General features: G+C 39.6%; 1 protein-coding gene across 2 annotated transcripts in view; it reads left to right on the forward strand.

The window, feature by feature from the left end:
• Window positions 1-18,923, forward strand: part of STXBP4 (syntaxin binding protein 4) — a 198,002-nt gene that overhangs the window by 164,977 nt on the left and 14,102 nt on the right. For both annotated transcript variants that reach the window (XM_068978558.1, XM_068978559.1), the window contains one exon: window positions 13,005-13,062. In XM_068978558.1, coding sequence (XP_068834659.1) covers window positions 13,005-13,062 — 58 coding nt within the window. The remainder of the gene's footprint in view (window positions 1-13,004; window positions 13,063-18,923) is intronic.

Consider the following 18,923-nt stretch of genomic DNA (forward strand, 5'->3'; position numbering starts at 1 on the left):
AGGTAGAAAGAACAGTATCTGAAGAACCATAGAAAGGAAGACATCAATACTTGTAGGAGACTAGACAATAAGTAAGATTACTAGGACATGAAAATAAAAAAATAAAAGATTGAAGCTATATTTAAAAAGCGTTTTTTAATGAGGTTGTTTATATTGCTGTCTTTAGAGAGTTCCCTGTTATTTTTAATTATAAAGGAATAATTTATATATAATAAAAATAAGTGTGCAATTCACTGAGTTTTGATAAATATATATAATTACGTAATGCCATCATAATCACATTAGAGAACCTTTCCATCACCTCAGAACTTGTTCATGTGCCCCTGTGTGGTCAGTCCGTTAGCCCTGGAGCCAGGCAGCCACTGATCTGCCTTCTGTCACTTATAGTTTTGCCTTTTTGAAAATTTCATATAAATAGTATGTGGCATCTTCCACTTAGTATAGTGCTTTTGAGATTCATCTATGGTGTGTGCATCAATTGTATCAGTGTTGTTCAGCAGTGTTGATTGATTGATATTCCACAATTTATCCAGTCACCACTTGATGGGGCATTTGAATTCTTTTCATTTGGGGCTATTATGAACAAAGCTTCAGTGAAGATTCAAGCATGTCTTTCTGTGGATATGTGTTTTGAAAAGATTTTAAATGCCACACTACAGATATTTTACTTTTTTAAGTGGTAGTCAACTATTCTGTGAGCACTAATATTCTTTGAGGAGAAAGAGGAGAAAAAGCAAAGTTCTTTTATTTGAGTTTATAACTCTTTAATGTAATCAGTATTGAGTTTATCTGACTGCATGAAAGCTATTGCTTAAAAATTTTATTTGCTCTGCTAAAGTGTTTTTATTGCTTGTCTTTGCATCTTTTTAAAAATATATTTGATAAAAATGTAAGCAAATCTTTTTTTTTTTTTTTTTGTAAATCTTATTTTTACTTTATTTTACTTTACTGTATTGGTTTTGCCATACATTGACATGAATCCACCACGGGTGTATACTAGCTCCCAATCCTGAATCCCCCTCCCACCTCCCACCCCATATCATCTCTTTAAAGGTGAATACCCAAAAGAGGGACTTCCCAAGTGGCACTAGTGGTAAAGAACTTGCCTGCCAGTTCAAGAGACATAAGAGACGCGGTTTGCTCCTTGGATTGGGAAGATCCCTGGAGGGAGGGCATGACAGCCCACTCCAGTATTTTTGCCATGGAGAATCCCATGGACAGAGGAGCCTGGCGGGCATAGCGTCGCAAAGAGTCGGACACAACTGACAAAAGATTTAACACACATGCTCGCACACGTGCAAACCTCCAAAAGAGGTTTTGTTTTTATGATTTTTAAAAAATTTTAAAACAAGGATGTTAAAAGCAAAATGCTACATGATTAGGTACTAGTGATGCTTAGAGTTCCATTATTTGCCCTCTGGGTAGAAACATAAATGATCTTGATTTAATTTCATCTGCTCTGTGATAGTGTTTCTAAAATTGCATGTCTGTTGGTCCTCTACTATCCTGTTGTCAAAATCCACAAGTAACAGTTGTGCAAATATTTGTGTGAAAATCTCCTGGTGAGTACAAAGGCCTTAATAACAATGATAAAATTTCAAATATGTGCTGGGTTCCCTGAAACATCAGCCTTCACAGGTGTCAAATTTCTGCAGTCAGTCAACAGTATTTCTTGAGTGCCCGGGCTGTTCTGAATCTGGTCACCATTTACCAGTCCTTGAATAGTAGCCACTAAACAAATGTGAGTAGAAAAATTGTTGAGTGAAGTTTCCAAGAGATCCAAGGCCCTAGGTAGATAAAGAGCCCAAGGTACTGCTGAGAATGTTCGGGAGATTACCCTGCTGGACAAGCATGAGGAGATTTTGACCAGGGAGAGTTTGATGAGATTCCAAATCAGATTGAGAGACAGAATCTAGAAATTTCAGTCCACTGTCTCTAAGCTCACTTTTTCTGCCCAAGTTTACTGTGCCTGAATTTAAGGAGTACCCTTTTATGTTTTCTCTCCCTCTCCCTTTTTCTGTTTCTATTTTCCTACATCAAGTTTGTCTACCTATTACTGTCAGTTGACTCTTAGTTGCAAACAAATAGTAGTGTCCAGTTCAGACTGCCTAACATATTGCTGATAATATGTTGTCATTAACCAGAGGAAATCAAGATACTTGACAGCAGCTTTGCCACACTTAGTTACTGAATTCAGTCTTGCTGAATGGAGAAGAAAGAAGATGCAGTTCATTTTCCCTTCTAATATGTGGATTAATTCATGTTCAGCAGCCACTGACCTCTTAATACCTTTATTATTGTAACAGTGGCAGTGCTTTAAAGAAATCCTGTTTATCTTTGTACACTTAAAAGTAATTAGGAACACACACACACATTTAGGCTAAAGTAATGCTCAAAATTCTCCAAGCCAGGCTTCAGCAATATGTGAACCGTGAACTTCCAGATGTTCAAGCTGGTTTTAGAACAGGCAGAGGAACCAGAGATCAAATTGCCAACATCTGCTGGATCATCAAAAAAGCAAGAGAGTTCCAAAAAACATCTATTTCTGCTTTATTGACTATGCCAAAGCCTTTGACTATTAGATCACAATAAACTGTGGAAAATTCTGAAAGAGATAGGAATACCAAACCACCTGACCTGCCTCTTGAGAAACCTATATGCAGGTCAGGAACAAACATATAGAACTGGACATGGAACAACAGACTGGTTCCAAATAGGAAAAGGAATACGTCAAGGCTGAATATTGTCACCCTGCTTATTAAACTTCTATGCAGAGTACATCATGAGAAGCGCTGGGCTGGAAGAATCACAAGCTGGAATCAAGATTGCCGGGAGAAATATCAGTAACCTCAGATATGCAGATGACACCACCCTTATGGCAGAAAGTGAAGAGGAACTCAAAAGCTTTTTAATGGAAGTGAAAGAGGAGAGTAAAAAAGTTGGCTTAAAGCTCAACATTCAAAAAACGAAGATCATGGCATCTGGTCCCATCACTTCATGGGAAATAGATGGGGAAACAGTGGCAGACTGTAATTTGGGGGGCTCCAAAATCACTACCTATGGTGATTGCAGCCATGACATTAAAAGACGCTTACTCCTTGGAAGGAAAATTATGACCAACCTAGATAGCATATTAAAAAGCAGAGACATTTCTTTGCCAACAAAGGTCCGTCTAGTCAAGGCTATGGTTTTTCCAGTGGTCATGTATGGATGTGAGATTTGGACTGTGAAGAAAGCTGAATGCCAAGGAATTGATGCTTTTGAACTGTGGTGTTGGAGAAGATTCTTGAAAGTCCCTTGGACTGCAAGGACATCCAACCAGTCCATTCTAAAAGAGATCAGTCCTGGGTGTTCTTTGGAAGGACTGATGCTAAAGCTGAAACTCCAATACTTTGGCCACCTGATGCAAAAAGTTGACTCATTGGTAAAGACTCTGATGCTGGGAGAGATTGGGGGCAGGAAAAGAAGGGGACGACAGAGGATGAGATGGCTGGATGGCATCACCAACTCGATGGACATGAGTTTGAGTAATCTCCGGGAGTTAGTGATAGATAGGCAGGTCTGGTGTGCTGCGATTCATGGGGTCGCAAAGAGTCGGACACGACTGAGTGACTGAACTGACTGACTGACTGATGCAGAGAGACATCTCTAGTGAAGAAAGTCTCAGTATGTTTTATGCCAAGTCCTATTAGTGCACAAAATGAAGTCTACTCTATGTTATTGATTTTAAGCCAAACAAACCTAAACCAGATCATTCCCCCAGCATTGTCTGAATGCCCAGAGACAATACCCAGCGAAATCCCGCATTCTTGCCTTCAGTCTGGGTCATGGGATGAAAGCTAGCTACATAGGAAAGAACATTTCAGCTGGCTTCTCGAATGTGTGCATATCAGAGTTAAGGGAAATCACCCCTTAGTTTTAACTGTAAAAATAACTGCCTTTTGCATCTGTTGGGAAAAGAAATGTAGAAAATAAATGTTAGCTTTTTCCATCTTCCTAAGTGGATATTAGGGTAATAGTTGCCCAGAAAGAGTGATATGATAAAGAAGACTATGAAACACCAGATAACTTCTGGGAATATTTTTACCATTTTGTTCCTTTAATGTATTATAGCTTTTAACCTGCTCAATGAGTAACCTCTAATTGGAAAAAAACTTGTCTAATTATGTTAACATTTAAACTCCTGAATTTGAGACATACAAATATAAAAACATAAAATCTTCCTATATTATATAGTCATTTGCTTTTTTGTTTGGTTAAATGATAATGTGTATTGTTGCTATTCAGTCACTAAGTCATGTCCAACTTTTTGTGACGCCATGGACTGCAGCAACACCAGGCTACCCTGTCCTTCACTGTCTCCTGGAGTTTGCTCTCAAACTCATGTCCATTGAGTTGATGATGCCATCCAACCATCTCATCCTCTGTCACCCACACTTCTCCTCCTGTCCTCAATTTTTCCCAGAATCAGGGTCTTTTCCAATGAGTCAGCTCTTCACATCAGAGGGCCAAAGGATTAACTGATTTGAGCTGCTTGCTATCCAGGGGACTCTCAAGAGTCTTCTCCAGCATCACATTTCAAAAGCATCAATTCTTTGCTGCTCAGCCTTCTTTGTTCAGCTCTCATGTTTGTACATAACTACTGGAAAAACCATAGCTTTGGCTCTTTAGTTCCTCTTCGCTTTCTGACGATGTATGTGACCATGTGTAAAAAATCAGTCACAAATCCAAAATTGTCTGTGAATATAGAGTTTATGCCAGTCTGTTAAGGACTGTTTAAAGCACAATTCAGGAAATCTATATAGTTTTTTAATAAATTATTTCCTTAGAAGGTTTTTATACTTAAAATACTATATTATTTGGTTATTTATAGGTTACAACCATCTCTCAGTATAATAGATTCCTTTTTCATAGGAAAATTAGCTAGTACTTCTTTTAAAATTGGCACTGCAAGTCATACCTACAAATTAACTTGTGCAATTATAAATCTAACATTAGAATTTCTCTAAAATAGACTGCTTTGTGTTAAAGCCTATAAATTATTTCAGTTTCTTTCAAAAGAGCATTTTTCTAGGTGATAATGCAGAATTTGAGATGTTGAGAGTTTTGGGGGTTTTTTTTTCAGTTCTTCAAAAAATTAATCAAAATACTTTGGGACCATTTAAAAATATTGATTGTTAGCAATGCTAACAAAAGTTAAGGAAATGGAAGCAGTATGACAATAGTTAAAAGCATAGGCTAGCACCACTTTGCTTGGATTCAAATTGTGACTGTACCATTATTAACAGTATGACAAGGGGCAAGTTCTTAAACCTCTTTATTCCTTCAGTTTCTTCTCAGTAGGATGAGGTTAATAATAGCACCTATCTCAAATGATTGTTAAACTGAGTTAATATTTATTAAATATTTTTATAAATTTGTAAAACATTTGATAAATACATAGTTTATTGTTAGGATAGTGATTCTCCACATTATTAGAGACTCATTGATTTTATGTAATCATCTTTTGGACAAAACAGTATTTTCCATCTATTCTACTTGAATTTTGGAATTTTCTATTAGGACCAGGGAAATAAGAGATCTCTTCCACAGTGGTTAAACTGAAGCTGGCTAGTAGCGTCTTATAAGAATTTTGTGAGCTAATTGTGAAACATAACCATTGTTAACAATTAAAAATTACATTAAATTTTCAATTTAAATATTTTTTAAAAAAGAAACATAAATGCTCAAAACTTAGCACTTCCTAATTCTTTTTCTTATCTTTGTCATTGAGGTTATTTATGTCTCTTATGTCTGGGAAATCTACATCGTAGAATACTGCTACTCATTTCTTCCCAACTCTATAGTTCATTGACATCACATAAGTAGCTTGAAATCAGTCATTGGTAGGAGTGCTTACACCACAGAAATCAGTAAATACTGTAAATTAGGGCTCCTTCTGCCCCCAAAAGCTCATTGTTATACATTTATCATCACACCACTCAGTGAGTGTCAGATTGTCCCACTGGTTTCTGTTATTCTTTTACTAAATGTTAGCATGAGTGAAATAGAGATGATATGATTTCCTGTATTAAGAGAAGATTGTAAAAAAATATCCCAGCATATTAGTAGAGATTTCCCCTGTAGATAAACACCTTTCCTGTATTAAACATCCAGAATACTCTATGTCTGTAGAACCATAAAAGATGAAGACGGAGCTATTATTTTTCTTACTCTGAGTAACAGCAGTCTCCTTTTGTATATCATTGCGTAGTTATATATTCTTTGATAAGAGCCTCATGATAACCCTGTCAGCTAGGCAAGATGACTGCTATCCTTACTGTCATACAGACTCCACAAGATTATTACTTTCCCTTGGTTTTTCAGTTTATAGTTGAGGAATATTACATATAGATTCAGATTTTGTGACTGCAAAAAAAAAGTTTCACTATGTGATGAATGTTACATTCTTTAGTGAAGCTTCATTAAATGTGAGTTAGAGACTTTCTCTTTTTCTCATAGCCAGCTTTCTCCAACCTTTTGCCCTCTCCTTTCTCTTTTTCTCAAGATGGTGCATGCATGCTAAGTCACTTCAATCATGTCCAACTCTTTGCAACCCTATGGACTGTAGCCTGCCATGGGATTCTCCAGGCAAGAACACTGGAGTGGGTTGCCGTGCCCTCCTGCAGGGAATCTTCCTGACCCAGAGACCGAACCCAGGTCTCACATCTCCTTCATTGGCAGGCAGGTTCTTTACCACTAGTGCCATCTGGGAAGCCCTTTCTCAAGATATCAGATGCTAAAAGTCAAATGTGTTTGAGTTTTTATAACAGTTACACTAGCAAAAGTTTTCTCAGATAGATTTGGTTATTTGAGCTCTCTGAGACTGATGCTATTGTCTTTGTTGTATTTTTAGAATTCTCATTCTCCATCATTTTTCCCCATCCCAGCTCCTGCCATCATCTGTGTGAGTCCACCACCCCTACTTTCCAGTTCATTTTGTCCAACGCCCGTTTTTCCCCAGATTACTGTGGTCTTCCATTCCCACCACAGTCCTTGGCACCAACAGACAGTGGTTCAGACTCCTGACTCTCCCACTCCAGCCTCCCAGCTTTCCAGCTCAAAACATGGTTTACCGTCTTCAGTGAGATCTGCTTTCTCTGTCCTTCAGCTTCCACTGTTACTCTCATCTTCTTATTCAGCTTAAAGTCTGGGGCCCATTGTTCCAATCATTCTTACACAGTCCCTCAGCTCACCTGGTTCTCTCTCCTTCCATCCCATCATTTAACAAGACTCTGGGCCTCAACAAGCTCAGTCTCTACCTTCTGCATAATATACCCATGTAATGAGCAAGCCTGCAGTCACACAACCATAATTCACTATATTCCCTAGATCTTTTAGTGTGTAGTTATCTTAAAGCTCAGCATTGTCTCTGGATCTGGTTCTGTTTGCGATTTTATCTTTTGGCAATGGATCTTTTTATTTCCTCTTGCTTTTCTGTGTCTCATAATTTTTATTGTCATTCACTGAAGGTACAAAACTATAGGGACTGAGGCAAGTGTTATTTAAACTCAGATGTGGGTCTGTCTTTTCTGTCAGGCCTTTAGTGTGGGGAGGGTTATTCACCCTCATTTGTAGGCAGGCTGGTTTTGCATTTTGTTTCTAGGCTTGTGCTAAGTTTGCCACAGGCTTCTCATTCCTCCAGTGCTTGTCTGCTGTCCTCTTGTGCTTCAGTGAGGTCTGGGGTGCTGGGGGTGGGGGCCCTCAGGATACCTGCTGCCAACTCAGCACATATTTCCTGTCTGCTCTCTCGCCTTCCCCCAGAGCAGGCAGCTCGGTGCCAGGTGAGTGGTGGATGGGGGGAATAGGGGCTGTGGGAGGGGCTCTTGGCTTTCCTACTGCAGTCTTTTAGGGTTTTAGGCAGGCCCTATGCCCGAGTCTCAGGGGCAGGGCATTCACAGCCTTCCTGCCCTGTTAGCAAGCTGCTAAGTGCTCAGGTGGGCCTCCTGCCCCCGCCTTGTGGAGGTCAGTGCAGGACTCCAGATGTGGACGGCCTCCTGCCCTCCCCTCTCCGTCGACTAGTGTCAGCGCAGGGTGAAGACATCAGCTTTTCTGCCCACCCCACCCCCAGGGCAAAGGCTGTTTCCTGCAGTCTGGGAGGGACGGGGGCTGTGACAGTTCCTTGCCCCACCCCCAGGAACAGATGAGCAGCCTTGTGTCACACAAAGTCCTGTCCATGGTGGCCCTTGCTTCTCCAGCTGCAGCCACTATTACTTCGTGTCAGAGGAGGATCCAGGGCGTGGATGATCCGCCTGCTGCACCCTTGAACCTGTGTGGGTCCTGTGTGCACCCGCACCACCCAGAGACTCTCTGAGGTCTCCTGCCCACCCTCAGTCTCCCTCATAAGAGAAAGCAGGCTCTCTTGCATCTAGGGCTCTGGGGACACCAAACTCCCTTGCGAGCCGATAAGCAGGCTTTACAGGTTGATCACAGCTTTAGCGGTCTTCTTCTTGCCTACTTTTATGGCAGCACTTCATCCTGTGCTCTGCCAAGAGAGATTGAGTTCACATGGCCCGTCTTCTCTCACGGGGGCTTACCACCCTTTGGAATCCAGGTCAGCTGAGGGCCGGCTCAGTGAGGAGCCAGTCTCGGAGCTGTGCGGCTCTCCCCGTATAAGGTCAGAGCAACATTCTCTCGCAGCTTTCCTCATCTTAAGCAGCAGCAAGTCTCCTGCTTCCCTTTTAAGAAACTTTCAAACAGTTTTCACAGGCCCTGCAAACCCTGTCTCCCCACCCATTCTCCTGTCACTCCCCTTCGCCCTTGCTCACCACCTTCCAGTGCTGCCTCAGTCCCTCAGGTGTGCCAAGCCCTTCCCCCTCCCAGAGCCTTTGCACTTGCTGTCACTGCAGCCTAGAGCGTTCTTGCCCACATCTTACCCGGGTGACTCCAGCAATTCCAGAGATTCTTCCTTCCTCCTTCATCCCTTTCTCCAAACTGTGCATAAAACACTTTCTTGTTCTTCCTCACAGCTGGACAGTATCCCCGTATCTGACATGTTGTCTTTAATCAGCCCACAAGGAGGTTATTTAGATTTTCAATCTTTTATTTTTATAATTAATTACCTTGTACATAAAGGTTATCTGTAAGATAAATTCTTAGAAGAACTGCTGGATCATATGGAGCCAGTTCAGGGGTTTCCCTGGTGGCTCAGATGGTAAAGAATCTGCCTGCAGTGTGGGAGATTCGTCTTCAATTCCTGGGTCAGGAAGATCTCCTAGATTCACTATGTGAATTCACAGTGACAACCCACTCCTATATTCTTGCCTGGAGAATCCCATGGACAGAAGAATCTGATGGGCTATAGTCCGTGGGGTCACAAAGCATCAGACACGACTGAGCAGCTAACATTTTTCAACCTAAGTGGTTAATACTTTGGCCTCTACTATCTGCCAGCTGTGTAACCTTGGGCCGGTGATGGAAGCTGTCCATGCCTGTTTCCTCATTTGTAAAATGAGGGTAATAACAGGACCATTAAAATTGTTGTGAGATGTGAGAAAGTCGGTACATGTGTAACAAGTGTCCAATATATGCCACTCCATTATTGTGAACTATTGTTATTGGCATTTAAAGTTTAGGTGGATCTTGACAAGGTTCTCCCTTACATATGTGATCATATTTATATGCCCATCAATATGAGAATATTGCCTCTTCATAGCCTCAACACAATGTCTTATTAAACTACTTTTTACCCTTCACTAACATGATGAATATGGCCTCTCATAGTAGTTTAATTTGTATTTTTCTTGTGAAGAGTGAAATTAAGCTTATTTTCATATTTTAAGTATGTTCATGTCTTGAATGTTCTACAGACTCCTATTTGTCATTTCTTTTCTTTTACTGATTTGTAGAAGTTATTTATGTATTAAGGAGTTTAATTTTTGTCTGTGCTATGAATTACTCTTTCAGAGTATTCAATACTTTTTTTTCCTAGTTCTTATTCTTATTTTTGATGATGTCTTTAATTATGATTACTTTTTTAATGTTCCATAAGACCAAGGTCCAAGTTTATTTGTTATTCATTATCTGTCGAACACCAAGTAAAATGCTGAACATATAAAATTAGTCAACTACAAAAAATGATCAATAAATATTTAATGAATGGGCCAAATATGACAAAGAGAACTTTAATACATAAGTAGACTGGGGAAATGGAAGGGAGCTATTTTGTATGGACGCGTGCGGAGTTTGGTTTTGGATACACAGTGTAGGTGACAGCCAGTATTCTAAGCTGAATTTGCAGGAAACTCCTACTTTGGCAAAGTACTCATGAAGAGTCCACTGGAACAAATGATCTGTGATGGAAAGAATGTTATGTGAGGGTTCATAAACAAATACTTGCGGTCAGAAACAATAGTTGTCATAACAGTTTTAAAGCAAATATAAAAAGAAAAGGAAAATAAGAGCATTATGTATTTGCAAGTATAAAGATGTGGAGAAGGTAGAAAAATTTTAATGCCTTGAGTCTATTACTAATATAACAATTATCAAAAAGTATTTAGATAATATGTTGTATTTATACCCAAATCACTTACTATGAAGTGATGAAAACCTTTACTATGGGAAAATTGAATCTATCATAGTTATACAAGCTTGTAGAAATCAAAAGTGCCCTTTCTCTATAAAGTAGGATATTTGGTTTATCAGTATATTGTGGTTTTTAGTTTATAAATGGACAGTGATTGTGTTTTCCATCAATGAACTCTTATTGAAATATAGCCACTATCATGTTAATCCCCAAGCTGTTTTTTCAGACTGTATTACCTGCATGAAAAAGAAGAAACTACCCTGTTTCCTAAAAGGAAATACTGTTTTTTCAGAACAGATAATTTATTCTAAAATACTATTTAATTCACAGGAATATCTTGATGGCTACAGTCATTGATAATCATTTTGACTTATATAGATATAAACTGGTACCTTTAATAAGTCTGTTGTGAAGGTATAGTCCTGGTAATAATTGTAAGAAAATAATCAGACAGAAACTTTATTTAGATGGCATGGGGATGTGGTATCCCAATGTCAATCTCAAATTTCAAAGGATCCTATGGATTAAAAGATACTATCTTTAAAAATGCATATTTTTTTCTCCTCATTAAAAAAAAAAAGACCTGTGAATTAAGATTAGAAATATGACTGTAACTGCACTTGACAGACAAGTCATTTAAAGAAAAATCTTGGTCCCATTAGAATGTCTTTCTACTTTTAGCATGTCTTTGCCTTATTGATTAGCATTCCTGGCATTTCTGAACATTTTTGTCATAAAAGCATGGTTTTTGTGTATAGTCATCAGATTCTTCCCTTCAAGTGAGAGACTTGTCAGTGAAGAATGAAGTGATCTGTACAAAGATGCAGAAAGCGTAAAGAAGATAAATCTATACGAACTGAAGCAGCAGCAGCGGTTGATCACGGCCTGACTGAATGCGTGCTGGCCATGAATACTAGCAGAGATGTATACAGTGTCACTTCAGGGGCTTTTAAGAAACTAGTCATTTGCTTATGATGAGTCCCCAGAAATGCTTCTTTTCTGCTTAAAATAGAAAGATTTATTCATTAAGAAGTAAGAGAAACTCCTAGGTGGCCTATGTTAATCTGCAGAGGAAATAATTATAGTTTTGGGCCAAGGTCTTATTTTGTACAACTTGTGTTAAAATATTGGAGGTAAATATAAAAAGTGTTTTTCTTAGTTATAAAAACAGCATACTTAGAGCTGTTCTCAAAGAATGCAAAGTAAATGGTGATCGAGTAAGGTTTTATTTCATTCATAGTTGCTCTTCCTGATTTTTGCTCTGCTGCTTGCTGAGACTTTGAAAGTGAAGTCAATGGTTTGTTGTTATAGCGTAATTACTTTCTAAAGAAGTAAGCTACCTGTGCCATGAGTCTGTTCTTTGGCAGAGGAGACTTCAAAGGAGACTTGATAAGTCAGTACCAAAGACTGATCCAATTACAACCCTTAATAGTACTCAGGGGTGGAGCCAAGAGATGGAAACCCTGTCTTCTAAAGGAGTACCACCCATGTATGAGCAGTAAACTCTTTGCAACCCCTGTGTCCATGGAATTTTCTAGGCAAGAATACTGGAGCGGGTTGCCATTTCCTTCTCCTGGGGATCTTTCTGACCCAGAAAGAGATCAAATGTGTCTTGGACCTTTTATATTGGCAGGCAGATTCTTTACCACTGGTGGCACCTGGGAAGGCCAACCTACCCATAACTGGAATATAAGAGAATGGGCTGCCTCAACCTGAACCTGTTTTGTTGGCATGATGAGGATAAAAATGTACTCATTTACAGAAATATGGTGAAATAATTGCTTGCTTACTTCAATCTGCATTTTTTTACATCTGACTAATTATTCTCAACCCCACTACAGAGCTGGAAGCTAAGTTTAGCAAATTATTTGGCCATTTATGTTTAGTGCACAAAATTCTTAATTAATGAAATAAAATACCACAATCCAAGGTAAATCACTTTGCTAAGCTTTCAAACTTCATAAGGTATTTTGTCTTGTGCAAGATCTACTTGCAAACCCCTGCTGATCTGGCACTCATATAGCAGTTCCCTGTAGAACTGAGCAAAAGAATGTAAAGGGAGCCAATTAAAGAAACTTTAAGCCCAAATAGATAAGCGGAGGCCATCTTGTCCATCCTTCTACCTCCAGGCAAAAACCATCCGCTGCACCACAAGTTTCGGCGTGAATCCTGCTGACAAAAACGCTCACCACATGTAAATGACAAGTCATAATCCATTTAATGCAACTAAAGCAGATTGTTAACTGAAGACTTATTTATTGTGTTCTAAGATGCTGAATATGAAAGCTCATCTGAATTGTTTTAATTCCTCCTTTCTAGACAATTATTTTGTACAAGAAACATACTCAAATGATTGTAAAGTGGTGGGAATTCTGTGCCCAGGAAATAAAGTTATCTTTATCATCTTATTAAATGTATTTTTGGTTTCCTTTCACTGTAGGTCTACCTTACGGGTGGGAGGAAGCTTACACAGCAGATGGAATCAAGTATTTCATCAAGTAAGTACAAGCATCCCAACCAAGGAAGCAGTTTTCTTCACATCTGGAGAGAACCTGGAAGTTGCAGAATAATCAGTAAAACCAAGAAGCCCTCTTGGAGGTTACAAAAATTAGTATCAAGAAATGAAAGTTTACCATTTTCATCTCATGTGATTTAAATGTTAATATCATTTAGGGAGGAAAAACCTAATAATTAATTCAAGGGAAACATCAAAAAATTGGAACAAGACTGTCATTTAAACCTAAATGTTACTACCTTAATTCATTTCTGGCTAAAAGTATTAATATTTATGCAAAGTTAATATCTGTTGAAAAAATCTGTTTTGTGTCTTAAAACTTATTAACAATAATACTAATAACAATCAACATTTTTCATGCTTTACAGTATACACAGTTCATTCATTCTGCGAAGATTCTTTGAGCATTTGCTGTGTGGCAGGCTATATTCCATACTATAGTGAAATGTATAGACTGTTTCTCTGATATTAGGGAATTTACTTAATAGGGAAGAAAAACATTCAATATATAACAGAACAGATAAAAGAGACAGTATAAGAACAGATCCCATCTCACTGGATTCTCAGAACATCCTTCATGTATAGATGAAGAAAATAAGTACTAGAGTAGTTGCCCAAAAATCCACAGCTAACTAAATCACCCAACCAGAAGAGAATCCAAGTCTTCTGCCACCAGGATTCTTTCTGCTGTACTAGACTGTCACTGACAGAGACCTTTCTTTTAAAGTCTTGGCAGAAATGCGTTTTCTAGCTGCTGGGCACTGTGCTCTGGGTAACTCTTCTCATGTCAGAGTTGGAGTTAGGAGAACACAAACGGGACTCCCAACTGACTCTTCAGATCTCAAGAGACTTTCTTACATGGCCTTTTTTAAGCAAATGATCCTTGATGTACACGTGGCGAGGAAAAGAGAGATGTGTCCTTGCTGCTCTTTCAAACGTACAAGTATTTTTCTAAGCAATATCCACATTTTGAATTTTTAACTTCTGTGATTTTACATAGATTCCCACATCTCTCTTCATCTCAGTTTTCTCATCAAAAAATACGGGGGATTTTACGTGCTTTGTAGACTTGTTAAAAGTTAAGCACCTACCGTAAAATTTTGAACACAATAGATGCCTAATAAGACAGTCGTCATTAATTTACAATATGGAGAAAACATCATGGTGGAAAAAAGAGCAGGAAAAATTGTATGACATTTAAAACACTGAAAATTCAAAAGCTTCATATTTTAAAAACATTTAAGGGAAAGCTAGGGGTAAAGCTGGCAAAGTATTTTCTTGATTTATTTGTCTTTTGGTCTCTAGCAAAAAGTAATTAACAAAGCAAAGGTGTAGCTTATAACACATGAAGGAGAAAGGGACTTTGGGAGCAAAGAACTCAGGAATTCCATGTACAGATTATGTTTAGGGTCACTTCCCAAATCGTAACTCCTCCAGAAGGAACATTTTGCTTCAATATGCTGTTTTAAGTATGTTTATTCCTGAAAGACTTGAATCACTATTGTATAGGGATGGCAAGAAAATGAAAAATCACATTCAAATTTATGTCAGTTGGTAAAGAATCTGCCTGCAATGCCAGAGACCCCAGTTTGACCCGGATTGGAAAGATCCCATGGAGAAGGGATAGGCTACCCACTCCAGTATTCTTGGGCTTCCCTGGTGGCTCAGCTGGTAGAGAATCCACCTGCAATGCGGGAGACCTGTGTTCGATTCCTGGGTTGGGAAGATCCCCTGGAGAAGGGAAAGGAAAGGCTACCCACTCCGGTATTCTGGCCTGGAGAATGTCCAAGGGGTCACAAAGAGTCGGACACGACTGAGCAAGTTTCACTTCACTTTTCTTTCTTATGTTCATTTTGTGATGCATACGGGAATAAATGTAGGGATGGGGGATGATGCTTAGCAACCAGGCATCTGTTAGGTGTTGGTTTTTTTTTTATGCATTATATCATGTAATCTTCCTAACAATGTGGAAAGTGGGCATTGCTCAGCTCTTAATAGGATGATATGATGGTGGTGAGCTGCATCCTGCTCTCAGCCATGCCTGTCTCCTAGAAGATCCCCCAAAGAAGTGCTCCATCAAAGGAAGGTGAATTAGCCTTCACTGTAAACCAGGGTTCTTAATTCAGAGGCCTTTGAAAAATGTTAGTAAAGGGGTCTGGACCCAGTGGGGAACTTCTTCACCCCAGCTGTGCCTTAGCCATCTGTCAGTATCCTGACACGCAGCTGTGTCAGAGCCTACCCAGTGCCCTGTGAGGGAAGGATACTAACGGCACCATCACCTACCACCAAAGAAAATGAGGGGGAGAGAGACATGTGAGAGGGTCAGAGTGAGTGTGCCCCATCGCCTGGGACCCAGAGGTTTAAGCCACTGTCCTTTGTGGGCTAGAACAGTAGCCTCGGGCTGGGCTTCTGCTACGGAGGAGAATAGCATCCAAGGAGAGGAGGGAAGAGAGGTAAGCAAGCCCTTTAACTGCCTTGAGATCTAGCTCAGTCTCTGTGAAGAAATAGAGAGAGACACTGCATTTGTATAGTCCACTCCAGTCATAAAAAAACACATTCCTTAGGGAGTTCTCCTCCTTGACCTTAATCTTGACTCCTACCAAAAGCACAAGAGAGATAAGATTTTTTAAAGCATAGTGGTGGCTATCCTTGTCTCTCCATTACCACTGGAGAAACGGTCATGCAGTAGTAAAATTTCAGAGTCAAGATACAGATCCAGGGTTGTCTGAGTCCAAGCCATCCCCCCAAAACACGCCCCCATGCGGCACCTCTCCATCTCCTTATTTTAACATGGTGTGTTTACATGTGACCAGAAAAATTTATAAACAGATCTTGATTCAGTTAGATTTCTATACTTGTCTCATGGAAGAATGGGGTGCTTACCATCCAGCACCAACATTTATTTTACTTTAACTATTCTTAATGGAGGTCTTATTCTAAAAGTACTGCATGCTTGCCTACCTTCTTATACCAAGGCCAGTGAACAAAATCATTATGAACATCTGTCTTATACACAATTCAGTCAGTTCTGCAGGGGAATATTAAGCAGTATAAGCTGGAATAGAGACAGAGCTGTCATCTCCCCCTGCTCTCAACATGCCTGGCCATCTCCTTATCTCCATTCCCCTTTTTTATCCTCTACACACTACCATCTTCCCCAGGAGTTTCTTATTTGAGGAAGACAGGATGCCAAATAATCAGACTAATTTGAATTGCTTGTAAGTAGTCCTTGAGTGCCTGATGGCATAAAAGAACACGCTTGCAATGCAGGAAACCTGAGTTCAATTCCTGGGTCAGGAAGATCCCCTGGAGGAGGAGATGGCAACCCACTCCAGTTTTTTGCCAGGATAATCTCATGGACAGAGGATCCCGGTGGGCTGCCATCCATGGAGTCACCAGAGTCTGATACAACTTAGTGACTAAACCATCACCAGTCCTGAAGTGTGAGTCTCCAGGGGATTGTATGCGAATCAAATGTGTAAGGTCTAATGCTGGTGCATTTGTTTGAGAAAGGCCTTCTGGTGTAGGGAAAAGAGCATGGGCTTTGAATTTGCAGCAAGTTGAGTTCAAATGCTGGTGGCTGCATAGAATTGCTGAACAGCCTCGGCCTGTGTGCTTAACCTCTTTGTGCTTTAATGTCTACATTTATAAAATGGAAAGACAATTACCCTCAGAGAGTGAACTCCTCACAGAATGAATGAGTTTACGTATGTAAAGAACATATCATGACACCTGACCCAGAGCATACACTTTGAGTCAAGTGTTAGGCCTCTTCACTCCCTCCTCACTGCCATCTCCGTGAGGGTTTCATCTCAGCTCCTAGCTGCATCATATGGGTTGCTAAATAAGTAATGTCCGAATAAGCAAGCATCGACTTTATGTCTTCCTTGAAACTATTTAGACTTTTATTTTTTCATCTTTCTACTCTCCCAACCAAAATTTTGAGCCTGGATAGACTGTGTTCCTTTTGAGTAGGAGTAGTTCATTTACCCGGAGAAGGCAATGGCACCCCACTCCAGTACTCTTGCCTAGAAAATCCCATGGATGGAGCAGCCTGGTGGGCTGCAGTCCATGGGGTCGCTAAGTTTCAGACACGACTGAGCGACTTCACGTTCACTTTTCACTTTCATTCATTGGAGAAGGAAATGGCAGCCCACTCCAGTGTTCTTGCCTGGAGAATCCCAAGGACTGAGGAGCCTACTGGGCTGCCATCTATGGGGTCGCACAGAGTCAGACACGACTGAAGCGACTTAGCAGCAGCAGCAGTTCATTTACCATGTGAATCATAGTTTGGAGGTAAGAATAGCAAGTAATGAACTCAGGTCATTGCCTCTATCACCTTTACTTAGAAAGAACAGTGACTGAAATCACCTTTCCAGAACACTGAAGTAGATGATAGTCTGTGTACATACAGTCTCTTCCCTGAGATTGACACCTGTCAGTGTCTTCCCAGAAATTGAATGATTCCATCTGGTGGAAGCCTAGCCTCGGGCGAAGGAATAACTGTCAGTGCTGCCCGAGAACACCTAGATGAAGACGGTCCTCACTGAATATTCCGATCCACCCACACGTCCATTGCACATGCATTAACACTTTGTAGTCAGTCATCTGCTTACATTCTGACACAAGAGAAGAAAGCATTTTACCTGGTGTAAACAAGTACAGTCAAAATGCTGGCATTGTTAGAGCCAGCGTTTCACGGAATTAACAAACTTCTATATATGCATATGTGTATATACAAATATTTGTATTCGCATATGCCAATAGGCAGAGCTTACTCACTTGCTATATATGTCAATGCATTCAAGGGAAATTTTTCTTATTTTCTCATTAGAGAAAGAGCTGTCGCATTCTTCTATTCAATGACAAAATGCCAGTTATCTTGATGTTGCTGTAATGAAACTATCTAGTGAATCTGACCATCTTACCACCCAACTTCTTATCTTCCATTTGTAGTTATATACTATTACATATTTACAGTAGTTTTTTGACATCATTTCACTTTAAAAGTTCATATACTTTGCATGTTATAATTTAACAAAATTATTATAAGATCTATGTTTAATAGTAAAAAATGAACTTAAATATTACAAACTAGAATAGCTGCTACATTGCTTTCATTGAACTCTTTTTTCTGTTGAAAAAAAATAGAGATTCACTGTGATCAATAGCCTTGATTTCATGTATTAATTCTCTATTGCTGCTTAATAAATTCCCACAAATTTTGCTGCCTTAAACAGTAAACATTTATATTCTTACCCAAGTTTCAGAGGGTCAAGAACCAGAAGTGCTTTTGCTAGCTCATTCTGATTCTCTCTCTGTCTGGGTTTCTCATGAAGTTGTAATCAAGCTCTTAGCAAGGTCTGGGAATTGAAGAGTAGCTTAGTGGGGCTGGAATATTTGTTCCAAGCTCACACGAGAGGTTTCGGTTCCTCACCGTACCTGGACCTCTCTCCATTGATAGGGTCATAGGGCTGCACAAACATGGCAGCTGGCTTCCTCGGAGCAAGGAACAAAAGACACAGTGAGAGAAAGAGAAACACCAAAACAAGAGCTGCAGTGGGTTCTATAACCAAGCTCAGAAGTGAGCGACTTCCTTTCTGCCGTGTGCTACTATTCACACAGACCCCGGTACAGTCTAGGAGGCAGCTATGTAAGAGTGTCCATGCCAGAAGGTAAGGAGCTGTCCTAGAGGACAGTGCTGTTTCACAGTGTAGTATGTGTAATATATTAATAATTAAATCATAATATAATCTATACATCTGTACAAACAACACAAAAATCTCAATATCATATTCTTGCTTGAAAGATTAAGTTGTACTGTTGCTGATTTTTTCAAGTAGG

Source organism: Capricornis sumatraensis, chromosome 8 (assembly GCF_032405125.1).
Source record: "Capricornis sumatraensis isolate serow.1 chromosome 8, serow.2, whole genome shotgun sequence".
In the NCBI taxonomy this organism is placed as follows: domain Eukaryota; kingdom Metazoa; phylum Chordata; class Mammalia; order Artiodactyla; family Bovidae; genus Capricornis; species Capricornis sumatraensis.